This window comes from Artemia franciscana, chromosome 7 (genome assembly GCF_032884065.1).
Source record: "Artemia franciscana chromosome 7, ASM3288406v1, whole genome shotgun sequence".
In the NCBI taxonomy this organism is placed as follows: Eukaryota; Metazoa; Arthropoda; class Branchiopoda; order Anostraca; family Artemiidae; genus Artemia; species Artemia franciscana.
In genome coordinates, this window is record NC_088869.1 from 23,333,171 (window position 1) to 23,352,676 (window position 19,506).

Here is a 19,506-nt window from a genome sequence, read left to right on the forward strand (position 1 = left end):
TTGCAGTCAAAAACTGAAGTAAAAACTCTGGAACTGGGAAAAAAATGTGATTCTTGAAATTTGAAGGTTTAGCTATAAAAATCTGAAAATGTCAGCTCTATAGAAGAAAGATAATGTGAACTTGGTTAAATGTCTGAATTGTGAAGGGTTTCGCTGGCGAAAATCGACATGACAAATGTGGAATTTTGAAAAAAAATTACGATTTTTGAAGTATGAAAGTTTTAGGTATAAAAGCAGACAATTTCAAAGGGTTAGAAGGAATAAAAATTAAAACGTTGATATCCTTCAGAAATATGGAGAATTTAGGTATAAAAATCTAGAAGTTAAAGGTATAATTATAATTTAAGAACGTAGATGAAAAATGAAAAAAGCGAAAAACAATCAGCTTTTTTAAGAGGGTTTTTGTTAAGGAATGTCAGGGTTCTTAGCAGGATGAATTAAATAAATATTAAAACAAAAGAAAAATTTGAATTTCACATTACATGAAATAAATGAGAGAGCAGGATATTTTAAAGTAATGGGAACAGTAGACTATTTTAGCTAAGGTGAGTACACCTAAATGTATTTATTTTTGCCCTAACATGAAATATTAGGGGTGAGGGGACTTGTGAGGAAGGGAGCTTAGCATGCAATTTTAGCTGAATAAATATCAAAGGACCTTAAAATATGACAATCACTTTGTTCACTTATAAAAGACACGCACAATTTAATTTCCAATTAAAAGCCCTGTCTCGAGGTTCTAGGACCATTGGTTCGATATGGTCACTCCTGGGAGAAACAAGCAAAAACAAGAGCTAAGAGCTCATATGGCACTTGTGATGAGGCCGGAACAGCCAAGAGTCAAGAGCTCATATGGTATGAGCTCTAGCAAAATTCGAAGAATCAATAGATTGATTTAAAAGGACAATCGAGGCTTAATACCGGTCGGGATCTAAAATAAGAACTCTGAGTCACGAGGTCCTTCTAAATATCAAAAAAATTTAAGATCCGATCACCCACTCGTAAGTTATGAATACTTCATTTTTTCTTATTATTCCTCTCCCTTCAGCCCCCCTCCCAGATGGTCGAATCAGGGAAAACGACTTTATCAAGTCAATTTGTGCAGCTCCCTGACACGCCTACCAATTTTCATCGTCCTTGCACGTCCAGAAACACTGAACTCGCCAAAGCACTAAACATCACCCCCTGACTCCCACAAAGAGAGCAGATCCAGTACAGTTACGTCAATCACGTATCTACGACATTTGCTTATTCTACCCACCAAGTTTCATCCCGATTTCTCAACTCTAAGCGTTTTCTAAGATTTCCGGTTTCCCCCTCCAATTCCCCCAATATCAACAGATCTGGTCGGGATTTGAAATAAGAGCTCTGAGACATGAGTTTCTTCTAAATATCAAATTTCATTAAGATCTGGCCACCCGTTCTGAAGTTGAAAATACTCAAATTCTTCTAATTTTCCAAATTAGACCCCCAAGACCCCCAAGTTTTAACACCCTAATCCCCCCCCCAAAGAGAACGGATCAATTCCAATTATGTCAATCACATATCTATAACTTGTGCTTATTCTTCCCATCAAGTTTCATCCCGATCTCTCCACTCTAAGAGTTTTCCAAGGTTTATGTTTCCCCCTCCAGCCTCTTATGACCCGGATCTAATTCGAATTAAAAATAGAGCGTCTGAGACATGAGATCCTCCTACATATCATGTTTCATTAAGACCCAATCACCAATTCGTAAGATAAAGATGCCTCAATTTTCACGTTTTTCCAGAATTCCGATTTCCCCCTCCAACTCCACCCAATGTCACCGGATCTGGTAGGGATTTAAAACGTGAGCTGTAAAGCACAAGATCCCTCTAAATATCAAATTTCATTAAGATCTGATCACCCGTTCGGAAGTTACAAATGCCTCATTTTTTCTAATTTTTCCGAATTACTTCCCCCCGAACTCCACCAAACAGAGCGAATCCGGTCTGGTTATGTCATTCGCATGACCCCCCCCCCCCAGTGACGCCCCCCCAGGTAGGGATTTAAAATAAGAGATCTGAGTTACGAGATCCTTCTAAATATGAAATATCATTAAGATCCAATCACTCCTTCGTAAGTTAAAAATACCTCATTTTTTCTCGTTTTTCAGAATTAACCCTCCCCCCGGCTCCCCCAAATAGAGCAGATCCGTTCCAGTTATGTCAATTACGTATCTAGGACTTCTGCTTATTTTTCCCACCCAATTCCATCGCAATCCCTCCACTCCAAGCGTTTTCCAAGATTTTAGGTCCCCCCAAATCCTCCCAATGTCACCAGAACCGGTCGGGATTCAAACTAACAGCTCTGAGACACGATATCATTCTAAATACCAAATTTCATTAAGATCCGATTACCCGTTCGTAAGTTTAAAATACCTCATTTTTCCTAATTTTTCCGATTTAACCGACCCCTCACTCCCCCCTCCAGATGGTCAAATCGGGGAAACAACAAATTCTAATTTGATCTGGTATTTACCAAGTGAAGTATAGTGATCGCAAATTCTGTCGGTCGGTCTGTCGGTCTGTTGGTCACGGTTTGGCTAGTTTGGGCACTTCCAGATAAGCTAGGACGATGAAATTTGGAAGGTATATCAGGGACCAAACCATATTAAATTAGAAATAGTTGTTTTCCAGTCCAACCATTTGGGGGTGGGGATTCAAAAAAATTAGAAAAAATGGGTTTTTTTTAACTTACAAACGGGGGATTGGATCTTAATGAAATATAATATATAGAAGCATATCATGTCTTAAAACTCTTATTTTAAATCCTGACCAGATCTGGTGACATTGGGGGGATTTGTAGGGGGAACTGTGAAATCTTGGAAAACGCTTAGAGCTTAGGTTCCGGGATGAAACTTGGTGGGAAAAATAAGCACAAGTCCTATATATGTTATTGACATAACAGGAACGGATCCGCTCTCTTTTGGGTGTCAGGGGGGGGGGTCAATTCTGGAAAAAATAGAAAAAGAAGTATTTTTAACTTACGAACGAGTAATCAAATCTTAATGAAATTTGATATTTAGAAGGACCTCGTAACTCGGACCTCTTATTTAAATCTTGACCAGATTCAGTGTCGTTGGGGGGAGTTGGGTGGGGACCGGAAATCTTGGAAAACGTTTAGAGTGTAGAGATCAGGATGAAATTTGGTGGGAAGAATAAACACATGCCCTAGATACGCTATTGACATAAACGGAGCAGATCCACTCTCTTTAGGGAAGTTTGGGGGGGCACCTATTTCGGTTATTTGGAAAAATTAGAAGAAATGAAGTATTTTTTTTACTTACGAATGGGTGATTGCATCTTAATGAAATCTCATATTTAGAGGGACCTCGTGTCTCAGAGTTCTTATTTTAAATCCTGACAGGATCTGGTGACATTGAGAGGAGTTGGAGGAGAAAATCGGAAATCTCGGAAAATGTGTGGAGTGTAGAGATGGGGATGAAACTTAGTGGGAGGAACATGCACATGTCCTAGATACTTAATTGACATAACCAGACCGGATCCACTCTCTCTGGGTGAGTTGGGGGGATGTACTAATTTGGGCACTTCAAAAATTAGTAGAAATGATGTATTTTTAACTTACGAGAGGGTGATCAGGTCTTAATTAAGTTTTATGTTTAGAAGGATATCGTGTCTCAGAGCTCTTATTTTAAATCCCGACCGGATCCGATGACATTGGGAAGAGTTGGAGAAGGAAACCAGAAATCTTGGAAAATGTGTAGAGTGTAAAGATGGGGATGAAACTTGGTGGGAGGAACATGCACATGTCCTAGATACTTAATTGACATAACCAGACCGGATCCGCTCTCTCTGGGTGAGTTGGGGGGATGTACTAGTTTGGGCACTTCCAGATAAGCTAGGACGATGAAAAATGGCAGGTTTATCAGGGACCACGCTAGATTAAATTAGAAATAGTCTCTTCCCCGATTCGATGGGGGGAGCAAGCGAACAAGATAGTTGGGAAGAATTTTATATGCCGAAAAAACAAATGATTGTTCTTATTAAGTATGGGTTGTGATTTAGGGATATGATCCTTGCTCAGGGTGCGAGAGGTCTTAGGTTCGAATACCGGACCACCTCAATTTTTACATGAAGAAGATCCGAAACTAGATATATGATCAATATAGCGATCGCTGAAAGTTGACAGGCGTATCAGGGACCTGACCAGATTAAATTAGAAGTAGTCGCTTCCCCGATTTGACCATCTTGGGGGAGTGGAAGGACGGTTAATTCGCAAAACAATATATTATATTTAAATAATATATATATATATATATATATATATATATATATATATATATATATATATATATATATATATATAATATATATATATATATATATATATATATATATATATATATATATATATATATATATATATATATATATATATATATATATATATATATATATATATATATATAGTATTTGTAAATATATATATATTATATATATATATATATTTTTATATAGAAGCCTGCTATATCCACCCAGGAAATTCCCATTTCTTTTAAATCTTTCTTTATAACATCCTCCCACCCCAGAAGAGGACGACCTGCGTTTCGTTTAGCCCTAAACAGTTGACCAAAAAGGACAATCTTCGGCAATCTCTCATCGTTCATCTGCAGAACGTGCCCTAGCCATCACAACCTTTCTTTCATTATAGCCCTAAAAAGTGAGATTGGACCACATTTTTTGCACTAGCCTGCTGTTATGAAATACGGTCAGTCAGTCGGGTACCAAGACCTATCTGTAGAGAATTTCTCTAGAAAACATCTAGTAAATCTTCATCCACTTTTTGAAGCACCCATGCTTCAGAGCCATATTTGACCACTGTCATCATTATACCTTCCATTATTCTAATCTTGGTTTGCAGACTTATTTACCTATTCTTCCAATTTTTCTTTTAACTGTTAAAAAATACCCTGAGCCGTAGCTATTCTACTTTTAACATTTTTACTGCTTCCACCGTCTTTACTAATAATACTGCCAAGGTAAGTGAACATGCCCTGGTCAATCTTTTCGTTACCCAACGTCACCTTTTCATCTTCATTTATTCTTAGCCTTATTGACTTAGTCTTCTTAACATTAATTTTCAAGCCTATTCTTGCGCCCTGAATTCGCAAAACCCCTCAAAGTTCATTAATTTTGCTCACACTTTCATCTAGGATGCTCAAATCATCAGCATACTCTAAGTTCAGGAGAGTTTTTCCTCCCCATTTGATTCCGTAGTATCCCATTGCCTTTCCTGTGCTCCTTAAGACAAAGTCCATCAAAATGATCCATACAAAGGGGTAAAGAACATGATCCTGCCTAACTCCTGATTTAATAAGAAACCAGCTGCTGACCTCATTTACTATCTTAACCGCAGCAGTATTATTCTCGTACATAGCAATAATCATTTTAATGTATTTGTCTGGTATACCATGCAAGGATAAGACCTTTGCTAAAGCTCTTCTAACAGAAGAATCGAACGCTTGCCCATAATCGATAAAACTGAGGGCCAAAGGTGTTTGACAACTAGGGCACTTCTAAATTATTAACCTAAAAGTGAAAATTCGGTCGTCACACATCCTCTACCTTTTCTAAAACCGCACTGCTCTTCTCATAAGACTTTTTCTACAGCATTTCTCAGTCTACAAACTATCATATTTTCAAGTAATTTGCTACCTACAGAGACCAGACTAATGCCTCGATAATTACGACATTCACTCTTATCTTTATTCTTTTACAGTGATTTAATTAAGTTTTTCCTAAAACCGTTAGGTAATTCCCCTCTTTCGAAAATCTTATTCATAATCATAAGTAGCTTATTTCTAACCTCAGAGCCACCATATTAATAAAAAAAAACTCATTTACCACGCTATCAGCACCTGGAGCCTTATTATTTTTTAATCCTTTTAGTGTTGTCGCTAATTCTTCCTCATTAAACAAATTTTCCTTCACATCCATGGTATAACAAACTTTTTCAATTTCCTCTATATCTTTTCCTGCAACTGTATCTCGGTTTAGCACATTCTCAAAATGTTCTGATCATCTCTCTTTAACTCTTTTCTTATCACTAATTGTGGCCCCGTTCCTGTCTTTAACTGGGGCAAGTCCGGACTGACTACTCCCTCTCAATTTATAACATGCCAGTACAATGTTTTACTATTATACCGTCTAGCTGCATCTTCTAGCTCCTCGACAATTTCATTCGTGGATTCCCCTTCACACTTCCTTAGTTCACATTTTAATGCTTTCTCTACTTTCTTTACATTCCTTTTGTTTTCATATGATATATCACTCAGATAATTCTTGTAGAAACTCCTTCTTCTCCTCTCTATTAAACATAAAGCTTTTTCATTAATATTTCTAGCTGCAGTCACAGCTTACTTCCCTAAAACACTATCAGCAACTTCACATATTGTTTTTCTAAAATTAAGCCAACTCTCTTCCACATTTTCAAGCTTCAAACTCTCAAGTTCTGTATTCAACTGTTTCTGGAAAGTTTCTCTCAGATTCTCATCCTGGAATCTACCAACATCATAGCTTTCCGAGAGGTAGTTACCCCTCTTAAGTTTCAGCTTTAAAATAATTAAACCTAGACACTAATAGATGGTGATCTTTACTTCTAACATCAATAGGAGCACTCCTATATACGCTAGTATCTTGTATTGAACATGTCAATCTTCAGTTTACTATAACATAATCAATAAGGTTTGCTGTTTTACTATCACGTCAATACCATCCCAACTTATGGGTCATTTCAAGACCAAACACCGTATTGGTTATAACCAGATTGTTATACCTACAAAATTGCAAAAGTCTATGGCCATTACTATTTTCTTCTCCCACACCAAATTTACTTTGGCTTGGATACCCTCTATGCCTTTTTCTACCGGCCCGGATGTTGAAATCTCCCAGTAAAACACCATATTTCCACCTGGTACCCTGTCCATTTACTCCTGTTACTGTAATTAAAATCCATCTGAGTCATTAGTATGTCCATCAGTCGGTTCAACAGGGTTCAAAATTACTATCACTGATACCCTGAACTATTTAGTCATAAAATGAGCAATTAATATTCTATTATTAATACCTTCCCAGCCTAAACAAGAATTAGCAGCTTCCTTATTCATCATGAGCCTTATTCCCTGTCTATGTACCCCATCCTTCCTGTCTGAGTAAACAAATTCTATATCAACCACATAATTTCATGCTTCCTGATATTGCTTTAGAGAATACGTAAGAGTATTTTTTTGTTACATTAAAACAGAGCTTTCTAAGCTGAAAGATTGCATGACTAAAACAATTAAAAGGATTATCAGCTGGATCATACACCATAAAACTAATGTCGAGGAAATAGGGTATTATAAATATGATACCGATAGAAAATGTTTCCAGCTCTTCGTATATCGACATCTGAGTAAAATGGGGCTATAATCGGGTAATCTAGCGGAAACTTGATGTTGAAAAACGTTGGTACATCTGTACTAAAGGAAAGTAAGCCATTCTCGTTTACCTAAAAAAAAAAAAGTAAAATAACTGACAAGAAACTGGGAAAACTGTTTTTGAAAAAATCTCTGTCAGCTGTCATTCTTCACTTCAGCTTTTTTTTTACAATGAGCTGTTTAATTTGCAAAAATCCTCCATCTTTTGCACAAATATTAGCTTTTATGCATAAACAAATAAGATAACTTAGGTTATGTTAAAACGCACAATGATAGTCTTTAAAAGTATTTTGCGATTAGATATGCATTGTCTTTCTTTCCACAAACATATGCATTTTTATTTTGTTAGTCTTGTTCGGAAAATCGAAAAGTGAATTTCATATTACATAATCTCTTACATTTTAGAAACCCCAAACAGTTAATACTCTTGCATGTGGAGACAGTCTAATACTATTAATATGCAGAACGAACTAACAGAGAAAATAAATTTATTTCATTTGACTTATATAAGAAAAGTTGAGGGAAGCATATTTTGATCAGCTTCGACCATCAAAAAAAGTCTAATCAATTTAATTAGCACTACCATCTAATCATATTTTAATCATATAATCATATTTTAATTAGAATATTAGAGAAATCTGCTAGGAATATAGTCAGTATCTTTAACCATTGATGACTGATATTGATAACTCTTCGGAGGTAAAAAATATTACAAATATTTAATAAACATGGAATTTCCTTATTATTAAAACATTCCTTGGTAACGTAACTACGAGCAATGGTAACCGTGGTAATAGAAGGTAAAAGTTAAAAAAAAAATTATAGTAATTGCCCCTCCCACAAACTCACCAAAAAAAATTATTAGGTAGATACAGTGGTGTCCAATTTATGATGATAAAATTATGGCACCATTTCCATCAAGTTTAAATAGCTTTTTTCAGGTGATAATTTTGGAGATTTTTGCACTATAGCTACTTTTAAATGGCTTCAAAAATATTTGGTTTTCTCTTAGATTTTTCAGAATGTGTAATCTAAATTCTAGCTTGAGTGGTTAATGATATACGATAGTTTGCTTTTTTTTACAACAAAGACGCTTGCAAAATGTATAGCTGGATATTGCCCAGGGATATTGTAATTTTTACCTGTGAAATTACCGTAAAATAAAAAAGTCGGTAAGTAAAATTGGTAAAACTAGTAAAATAAGGTAAAACTGGTAAAATAAGGTAAAATTGGTAAAATAGGGTAAAATAAGGTACTCCCTAGGAAATACAGGGTAAAATTGGTGTTTTAGAGTTGCCCTGTAGCTACAAGACCAGTTAGGCATTTCTTTTTAAGCGTCAATTACTCCACGGGGGTGTTTTCTGGGGGGAGGAGTTAACTTCGGCTCCTGGAAAAAAAGCAGCAAGAATACAAAGTTTCTCTGAGATGTGAAATTTAAAATAAAAATGAGGATATTAATTCTACTTTGGCCCTCCACATTGTTGAAAATGCAAATCGAGTAGTTTTTTTGACGAGGCAACTTTAGTATTTTAAGCAAATGGCTTTCCACATTCTTATAGGAAGTCAATTGAAATTTGAAAAAATCTATAAATTGACGCCTTGTTTTAAATAGAGATACTGGATATATTCATACAGATCAAATTTACCATAAGTTAAAATCAAAGGATTCAAATAAATTTTACTTCAGTTCAAATTAATATTACCTGACCATACCTTTAATGAAAATTAGGTCAGTAGACAAGCTTAGTCAATCCCCAAGTAGAGAATCTTGCCCAATCTAATCAGCGAATTGTCTTTCATTTATTCTGTCTTGTTATTATTTTGGTTTGCTTGATTCAGTCTCTCTTCTACTCAGTTAGAGTTGAGTCAAAAGGGTAGTTTTTATTTTCTTTTTATCATTTACGACGACTGGGTGGAAGTCCCTAACAAAATAACAGCCTCTGTCATTTTCACTTCTTTTTTTTCTACTCGCTGACATTAATCGAAAGGCATCGTAAAATATGTCATTAAAATATATAAAATACCGATAAAATACCGGTAAAATATGTAGAATACCAGTAAAATAGGAATAAATGTAAATACGTAAAATAAATAAATTAAATAAAATAGACAAAATAACGATTTTAGGGGGGTTCGCAAAATTACGGTAAAATACGTAAAATATCTAATTTTACCACGACCGATTTAATCAGTTACAACCCATAAATGGTCCTTAGTGCATAAGAATCCACCCTATGGAGTATAATGGTGCTGAAAATTAATTCACTTTTGCAATAGATATTCTGAAAGTGATTTGCTGCTGAACCCACCTAAAAACAAATTCTGTTTTTATTGTTAAGTTTTCTAAGGCGTTCTAATTCTACAGGTCATTGAGAGGTAAAATTTTCGCTCAAGGCAAATCAATTACAAATGACTATTACCATTCCAAATGATAATAAACCTTCAAGTTTAATTATCTGGATTTTCAATTTGTATACATGTATTTAAAAATATTTAATGGACATTCAAAATTGGTAAATAGATCAAATTTTAATTCAAACCTTTTTCTGTTACGAGTATGTAATTCAATTCTTTCCAGCTTATGTAATTGAAAGAGAAGTCGGACAGAGAAATCGCAACTTTGGACATTTTTATTTCAGAAATGAGCGGATAAAACAATATTTCTGCTTAGGTTTCTTAAAAAATTTAAAATTATTTAAACAGATTAACTGGAATGTTCTAAAATAGTTTTAACATTCAGTTGTTACAATTTCCTTGTTAAAAGAACTATTAACGATCTAGCCTAAGAATTATCTTTCGCGCAGATTATATTGATTTGTTCGTAGTTTTAAAAAGTTTAGTTCTGAATTCATATGTAGTTTCAAAAGTTAATTTCGAATAAGTTTTCTGTAAAGACAAAAAAGTAAACCATGATTTTTTTTCCTTAAACTTTTACTTAGAAGTTGTCTTTTTCTCCTCTTGACACTAAACTAAATAATTCCTAATACGACCAACAGCTCACCACAGCACCAAGCCGTCTCAGGTCAACACAGTTGCACACGCTTTTCCTCCATCCTAAATTATTCAAAGCCTCCCTCTTAACACATTCCCAGAAAGTTCTCATTTTGCTTAAATCTTACTTTACGACATCCTCCCACTCCAGCCACGGACGACCTGCTTTCCGATTAGCCGTAGACGGTTGACAGACAAGGACAATCTTTTGCAATCCGTCATCCTTTATCCAATTTTTAGATGGATGAATTCTTGGAATATTATTCAAATAAGCGGATAGAAAGCCTGAATGATCATCTGGCTTCTTTACAATTCAATGCAATCATTCAACATTCAGATTTCAATACCAGAATTCAATACCAGAGTTACCACCATCGTGCTACAAAGCTGTGTATAGATAAATGTAAAGCGATTATTATTCAATCGATTGTCAATCGATAATCAAACATTATTTCTTTAGGCATTCCGGAGATATCACAGGTAAACCCTTGTGACAGCCTCGAATGCGCATAGAGTATTTTGATTTTGTTCTACATTCCTCCTTATGCCATGAAAGTCTTAACTTAATACGCTTAGCTATTCCTGAGATATTTCAGACATGTCTTTTTGAAAATTTGTTTTTTTTTATTATTCAGCTTAACATCCCCTTCAACACGCCCTGAGATTTTCAACTTAATACCCATAAACATTCCCAAGATATCGCAGATACACCCTTCCGGCATCCTGGATGCCCATTGTTTATTTTGGTCTAATTTACCATTATCCTAAGCATGTCCTGTAAGTTTCAGCTTAACAAACTTAACTGTTTTTTAGACACTGTAGATACGCCCTTTGATAGTTTTGGATGTACATATTGTCTGTAATATTATGTTAAAGATCCCCTACAACATCCCCTGGCAGTTCCAAAATGCACCCTTAGCTGTTGCTGGGATATTGCAAAGACGTCCCTTTTAAAATCCTGTCATATATAGTGTCTTTTGATTTAGTTTTATATCAGCCTTAACTTTCTGTAAAAGTGTCAGCTCAATATTCCATTGTGTTTCGAAGATGTTGCATATATGCGTCATTTTGACAACCTGAGTGAACTTGAACTCTTTCGATTCTGTTCAATTGCTGTAGTAGTTTCAGTTGTAGTTGTAGCAGCATCAGTAGCTGTAGCAGTAAACTTTGAATTAGCAGTTAGAGTCACAATCACAACAAAATTAGTACTAGTTTTTGTGGTTTCATGTCGCATGCTGTCGCAGTCCCAAGTAGTCCCAAGTAGCCTGCAATCAGTCTGGTCACAGTCAATAGTAATTGCAGCAGAAGGTTGTTTCTATCACAAATGGTTGTAGCCGTAGTCTTAAGTAATCGGAGTCACAGGTATTGGCAGTCGCAAGTTGTCGCAGTCGTAGTTCGGGCAGTCGCAGTAGCAAGTAGTTACACTCGCACTAAAAAGAAGTCGAAATCGCAACTAATTGCAGCTGTTTCCTTAAGTAGTCGGAATCACATTTATTAGTGGTCGCAGGTAGTACCAGCATAGTCATTAGTAGTCACAGTTGCAAGCTGTCGTTGTACTCCCTGTTAAAAGTAGCTGAATCGCAAGAAGCTACAATTGCAATCGCAAGTAATGGCAATCGCAGTCACAAATAGTCGCTACTGCAATTATAAGTGTTCACAGTTGCTACTAGTCGTAAGCGAAGTCACAAGTAATTGCAGTCACAGTTTTAAGTATTCGCGGTTGCTTTTAATCGCAATCACAAATGGTTGCAGTCACAGCAAGCAGTCGCAGTCACAACTAATTGAGCTTCCATACACTCCCATACGAAGTCACAACAGCCATTTCCACATGAAGCGGCTTAGAAAAAAAATACATAGAGCCTTTAGGCTTTGATCTATCCCTTGTGCTCCAGAAAACCAATGTCCAATTTAAATAACAATGCTTAAACGGAAAGATAATTTTTTACTCAATTTTATAATTTCATAATTTGAAATTAAATCATTATGCATAACTAATTCATAATTGTGTTCTGGAGTGATTAAATAAAATAAACAATTTTTTTATAACTGCAAATAGGGAGCAGCATTAAAACTTAAAACTAACAGAAATTATTCCGTATTTGAAAGGGATTGTCCCCTCCTCAACGACTAGCTCTTTACACTTAAGTTTGACCCTTTCTCACAACTCTACTTTTTATAACAATAAAAGACTTAAGCGTAAAGAGCGGGAAAGTTTTAATGTTGCTCCTTACTTGCAGTTATGAAAATTTGTTTTTATTATTTAATTTCTGAACATTTTTCAATTACTGCATGTTTTTATTTTGGTAAATGAATAGTTAAAACGAAATTTGCATATATTTTTTTCGGCTAAATGGCTTTCTCATAGTTTTGATCAGAAGATTTTGATACAAAAAAGGGGTGGGGGAGCTGGCCTAGTTGCCCTTCAATTTTGGTTTCTTAAAAAGGCAACTAGAACTTTTATTTTACGAACGTTTTTAATACTAATAAATATACGTAACTTACGTATTAACTTACGTAACGAACTTCTATATTTGTATATTTTTATTACGTATATGAGGGGGTTCACACCCTCGTCAATACCTCGCTCTTTACACTAAAGCTTGAATTGTGTCCTAATTCTTAAAGAATGACCTCTGAATAACAAAGGCCATAGAATAAATAGTTGAAATTACTAAAAATGCTTTAGCGTAAAGAGCGAGGTATTACAAAGGAGATGAATTCCCTTATTTACGTAATAATTTCTGTTCTTTTTAGGTTTTAATACTGCTCCTTACTTCCAGCTGAATTTTTTTTTTATTTACTTTCTCATTGGTTTTTAATAAATAATGCTAGAACCTCCAGCTGAATTTTTTTTATCTACTTTGTCATTTTTTTTTAAATAATGCTAGAAAATCCTACAGCCCCTTCATGGAAATTCCCTTCCCTCATGCTAAATTTCTCCATGGAAATATCCTCCCACGTAACCCCCTCCCCCGACCCACCTCCCCTCCCCCTCCAAAACACGAAAAAATTCCCCTGGAAACGTCTTTACACTTCCCAATAACCTTTACTACATGAAAACAATGGTCAAAGCTTGTAACTTGCAGCCCCTCTCCAAGGGGCTGTGAAAGACATAATTATGACATAATGTGAAAGACATAATTATTAGGTTTTCCGAATATGCTGAACAAAATGGCTATCTCAGAATTTTGATGCGGTGACTTTGGGAAAAACGAGCGTGGGAGGAGGCCTAGGTGCCCTCCAGTTTTCTGGTCACTTAAAAAGGGCACTAGAACTTTTACTTTTCCGTTAGAATAAGCCCTCTCGCGACATTGTAGGACCACTGCGTCGATACGATCACCCCTGAAAAAAAAAAAAAAAAAAAAAACATGCATCCGTGATGTGTTCTGGCAAAAAAAAAAGTTCCACATTTTTGTAGATAGGAGCCTTAAACTTCTACAGTATGGTTTTCTAATACTCTGAGTTTGATGGTGTGTTTGTCGTTAAGATTCAAGGACTTTTAGTGGGTATTTCCGCCTATTAGCTAAAATAAGGCAAATTTTCTCATGTTCGTAACTTTTGATAGGTATAACGAAACTTGATGAAACTTATATATTTAAAATCAGCATAAAAATGCGATTATTTTGATGTAGCTATTGGTATTAAAATTACGTATTTTAGAGTTTTGGCTACTGTTGAGCCGGGTCGCTCCTTACTACAGTTCGTTACCACGAACTGTTTTGACAGAGACGCTTTCATATTTTTTTTTCTCATGATTAGCTGCCAGTAGCTGCGAATAAAATAAAAGAAACAAACTTGAAACTTTTCGTCGATATTGGGGCTATGAAACGGGGCTGAAAAATTCCAGTGAATTTTGTATAATTTCTATTAGTTTTGAATCATGATTTAGAAACAAAATACCGATCTTTTTTCTATTTTTAATATTTATTATATTTTAGACGTTTACTGCCATGAAAAGAGAGCAAGAAGACATGAACTTTTCTATATCCAAAAATGAACCATACACTAAAAAATAAAAGTTTTCATAACTAGCCGTTTTGCCGATGTTTGTTAACCACAGTAGATTTTATACAGTCTTAATACAGGTAAAAACAAAAACAGAGTGGGTACAGGGTTTAACAATTGCTCTGCACACAAGTAACTTATTTCAAATGTTTTAATATTGCAAGTTGCCAATACTAATAATATCTTAAAAATAACTAATAGCTTAACAGAGACTCGATCTTTCACTTTTAGAAACCTTCTGATTGGAAAAGGAAAGAAACATGTTTTATCTATTGACCGATTTAGGCGTAGAGATGACATCAAGGCCTTAAGAACTGCTCCATAGCAATATATTCAGAAGCAATTTAACACGCTTTGGTAAGAAAAAAGAAAAGAGGTAATAGAGAAATAAAAACCAATTCAACTGAAGATGATCTCAGAATATTGGAACCACAAGAAAATCAATATTGTCAAGAGAGAAGTTTCTTTTTTAAGAAGAAGATTTAAAACTAAGAGCTTAAGGGAGTCGAAATAAATTCTTGTTAATGAATACTAATAATACGAGTGATAATGAATGTCTCCAATAATGTATGAATGTCACTGATAATGTGAATATAGTGATAATGCGTAATGAATACCGAATAATAATAATAATGCTCTTATGTATTTCAAAAAAAGGTCATTGAAATTGTTGCTCAGTTTCCTACAAAATGTGATTTGCTTTTAATAAAAAGCCAACAGCACGAAAAGTGATGTTTCAAGTCCTAGAAGTAGTATAGAATGGATTTTTCGATATTTATTTTGACCTGTTAATTCGTTTCTTTTTAAACGTATGATCCGATTCTGACACGCGGGAAACATTTTCAGCACTCCGTCTTCTAAAAAACAAACGGAAGCCTGAGCTTTACAGGGTTTTCTGATGAAATCGGGGATGTTTCCAATATTGAGAAGCTATCTGTTTGCGTCTGTACCTTCTCTACTGGAGACCTTCGAGAGTTTCCTCTTTTGTTTTGTTTCGGTTACTGAAGCTAACCTATTTCTATATGTCTATTGTTATCAAAATTCCGTTTTTTAGAGTTTACAATTGGAACTAGTCGCTCTTTACTTAAATTTCGTTACCTCGAATTGTTTGAAAGTAAAAAGCAATAGCAAAACTTATAAGAATCCTCAATATCTCGCTCTTTGTACGAAGGTTTGACTTGTTGTCACAATTCTTTTAGCACGACTCCTGACACACAAGGGCAATTCTGTTAGAATAAAAAGCTTTAGTAAAGTACTAAAAAACTTTAGTATTAAAAGCGAGAGGAAAGCCCCCTTGCACACGGAATAATTTCTATTCAATTTCAATTTTGTTCCTTACGGTTCCTTGACTAAATTGTTAGTGTACATAACCACTAAATTAACATGTCCATTGTAATGATATAAAAGCATGTTCTAACAGAGGGTACTAATGTAAATTATTTTTGTGATAAGTTACAATTAAAATATTCAACGTAATTGCAGTAAGGTTGCTTTTCATAATTATGTGAAAGTTTTTATTTGTACTTGTTTTTTGCTGGTTATTCTTATATTCTCTTTAAGTGATACTCATGGTGCTTTTCAATCGTTCTTTTAATGAAGAATTTATGCATGGCCAGTGGAATATGTTTTTGCTTTTTTCTTGGAGACGCATCACGTATTGACGTTACGAAAAGGATAGAATTAGAACTCTTGCCCCATGCCTAGTGTCTGAGTACTGAGTACCTTACTGACTTTGGAGCAAAAAAAGAGGATTCTAAAAACAGGATTACGGGCACCGAAAGTATATAGTCCACTGAAGTATAAGGTCTCATGGCCAGGATTCGTAGGAAGACATTCTTATTGAAATACATTTCATGATTTATTCAAGATATTTCAGTTAGTTTAGTATGACATAAGACTAGTAAATAAATAAACAGGCAAACTCACAAAAATTGTCTCATATTTTTTTCCGTAAAACACGACGGGGACATCAAGTCGTATTTCATCCGATGAAGTATCTTCTTCGAACTTGGATAAAAATTTCTCATCAACTGTGCCAAAAGTAAATAAATCTTCTCCGAAAACAGCCCAAATGCTGGCAATCAATATAAGAGCCAATTTCATCATCTTGTTTACGGCTTGCTTTACTGTTAAGAGGCTTTCAACAAATCACTTTTCTAACGAGATTAGAGACGGTTTATCAGTGATACTCAAAGCTGTTTCATTTTGCTTCATCAGCTTTCTTCAAAGCGGATGTTCCGACAGTTTGAATATCCTAGAATACAGTCTTTGTTAGAAAAATAAAAAGAGATACATGAAAAAGAAATATATAAAGATTGTGTAACAATAACGATTTAATTTGTAAAGTGGTGAAAGTCCATCTAAGCATGGGCTTTAATTCTCTGGGCCCACAAAGCAGATGTATCATCCGTTTTGACATCGTAATATAAGCTTATTATAAGCAGGGAAAGAGATAGCCAGTGAGTAGTGACAGCATAATACGTTTGAGTGGGTCCCCTTTCCCTTCGAACCCCGATTCGGACTCTTTTTTTAAACTTCTTCAAGACGCAGGTGCATGTTACGTCATTGGGAATGTTTTCTAAACGATGGAGGTATCTGATACGTCATAGGAAACGTTTACATTTGGTGGTTACATTACAGGGTTTGGAGTTAGTCCGTGGAGTTAAAGACCGTTAGTCAAGCAGGGAAGTCCCGGTTATAACTGAGGGAGACACACACGTAGATGCTGCATAATGGCGGTGCACAAGCCGGATATGACACAATTTTGCGTGACGTGCTTGATTTCGAGGGGCCCGTAGGGGAATCCCAGCTTGTGACTAAGGAGAGCACACGCATGTGTGTTACGTAATGACAGCGCACACGTCGGTATTACGTAATGGTGACGCATACGTGATATTTTACATAATGGCAAGGCACACGTTGGGGCTACGTAATCACGATGTACACGTGGGATGTTACAGAATACTGTAAGAGATTTGATCTTCGTCGGGATTTTTCAAAGCGTTTCTTTCTTCCGGATTTCATTTCCTTTCAAGGCATTTTTTTCAATCCCGAAGAAAATGAAATCTCTTAAAATATTATGTAAAATCCTACGCGTATATCGTCATTACGTAGCACCCAGGTATGTACTCCAATTACGTAATATATCATGACGAAGACCACACTGCCTTTCCATAATGCAAATACGGAAGAGAGAATAATGAAGACTTTTTTTCCCCAAGACAGTGAACAAACAAAACGTCTTTGAATATTTCGGCCCTATAACTAAGGGCCGTCTTCAGCAAAGAAAATGATAAACAAAAACATACTTACAATAAAAGTTCTTGATTAAAAATCCATTTTTTTATATAGCCTAGGCATCATTACCACGAAAAGTTCAGCCAAGACTGTGTCATAAAAGCTAACATTTTACAAGCTAAAAAGGTTAATTCATTTCACTAACTGTATTTATTAAAAATTGTAATAATTTCTTATTGCGATGTTTGCCTTCTCTACGGCTAATCCTATAGTTCTTTTGGGATTGGGCTTGTTTTATTGGTTCCAATTTTTGTTTTATTTTGAATTAGATTATTTTCTATAATTAATTTTGTGTACATAGCGTTGAGTGTGTATTCACCCAAGTCTTTATTTAGGGATGTGTTATTATTCAAGTTTCGTTTGATTTCAATTATCGCGCGGACAGTTTGTTTGATAGAAATCAAAACTAATGACTTTGAGATTTTAGAACTGATTTTTTTTATGCAAAATTTTTCTACACATTTAGAGGAAGGGAATACTGGGCTTATAAGAATGTACTTCCCTTTTACCCGTATATTTAAGAGTTCCTCCATATTGATTATTCTTAATTAAATAGAAGAACTAGTTTTTTAAATTGAAAGTAAGGAGCGACATTAAAACTTAAAATGAACAGAAATTACTCCGTGTATGAAAGGGGCTGTTCCCTTCTCAGCACCCCACTCTTTTAATCAGCTCGTGGTAACAAACTGTAGTAAGGAGCGACTCGGCTCAATAGTAAACGAAACTCTAAAAAACAGATTATAGTAAAACAATAGTAAAAACAGATCGCTCCTTACTACAGTTTGTTACCACGAACTGTTTGATACATCAAAAGAATGGGATTTTTATGCTGATTTTAAATATATAAGTTTCATCAAATTAGTCTTTGTCATCAAAAGTTATGAGCCTAAAAAATTTGCCTTATTTTGTAAAATAGGGGTAAACCCCCTAAAAGTCACAGAATCTTAACGAAAACCAAACCGTCGCATTCAGTGAATCAGAAAACTCTACTGTAAAGGTTTCAAGCTTGTATCTACAAAAATATGGGGACTTAGTATTTTTCTTCCAGAAGACCGATCACGGGTGCGTGTTTATTTGTTTTTTGTTTTTTTCCCAGGGGTCATCGTATCGACCAAGTTGTCCTAGAATGTCGCAAGAGGGCTCATTCTAACGGAAATGAGAAGTTCTAGTGCCCTTTTTAAGTGACCCAAAAATTGGTGGGCACCTATGCCCCCTCCCACGTTAATTTTTCCCAAAGTCAACGGATCAAAATTTTGAGATAGCCATTTTGTTCAGAATAGTCAAAAATTATAATAACTATGTCTTTGGGATGACTTACTCTCCCAGCGTTCCCGGGGAGGGGCTGCAAGTTACAAACTTTGACCAGTGTTTACATACAGTAATGGTTATTGGGAAGTGTACACACGTATTTCAGGGGGATTATTTTGGTTTGGGGGGAGGGGAAGGGTTTGAGGGGTGGGGGATATGTGGGAGGATCTTTCCTTGGAGGAATATGTCTTGGGGGAAGAGAAATTCAATGAAGGGGGTTCAGGATTTTCTAGCATTATTATAAAAAAATGAAACATTAAATATGAAAAAGTTTTTTCAACTGAAAGTAAGGAGCAGCATTAAAACTTAAAGCGAACAGAGATTATTACGCATATGAAGGGTTCATCTCCTCCTAAATACCTCGCTCCTTACGCTAAAGTATTTTCAGTAATTATATTTATGTTATGTATATGAGGGGGTTTGTCCCCTCGTTAATACCTCGCTC

The 19,506-nt window shown here is 35.3% G+C and overlaps 1 protein-coding gene and 1 long non-coding RNA gene across 3 annotated transcripts in view; one reads left to right on the top strand and one right to left on the bottom strand.

The window, feature by feature from the left end:
• LOC136029006 (nidogen-like) overlaps window positions 1-19,506 on the bottom strand; it is a 258,905-nt gene that overhangs the window by 200,711 nt on the left and 38,688 nt on the right. For both annotated transcript variants that reach the window (XM_065707012.1, XM_065707011.1), the window contains exons 2-3: window positions 16,383-16,710; window positions 7,395-7,531 (exon numbers count right to left, since the gene is read on the bottom strand). In XM_065707012.1, coding sequence (XP_065563084.1) covers window positions 7,395-7,531; window positions 16,383-16,562 — 317 coding nt within the window. In that variant the 5' untranslated portion in view covers window positions 16,563-16,710. The remainder of the gene's footprint in view (window positions 1-7,394; window positions 7,532-16,382; window positions 16,711-19,506) is intronic.
• The window catches only part of LOC136029016 (uncharacterized), a 75,219-nt gene that overhangs the window by 17,599 nt on the left and 38,114 nt on the right, over window positions 1-19,506 (top strand). The window lies entirely within an intron of this gene.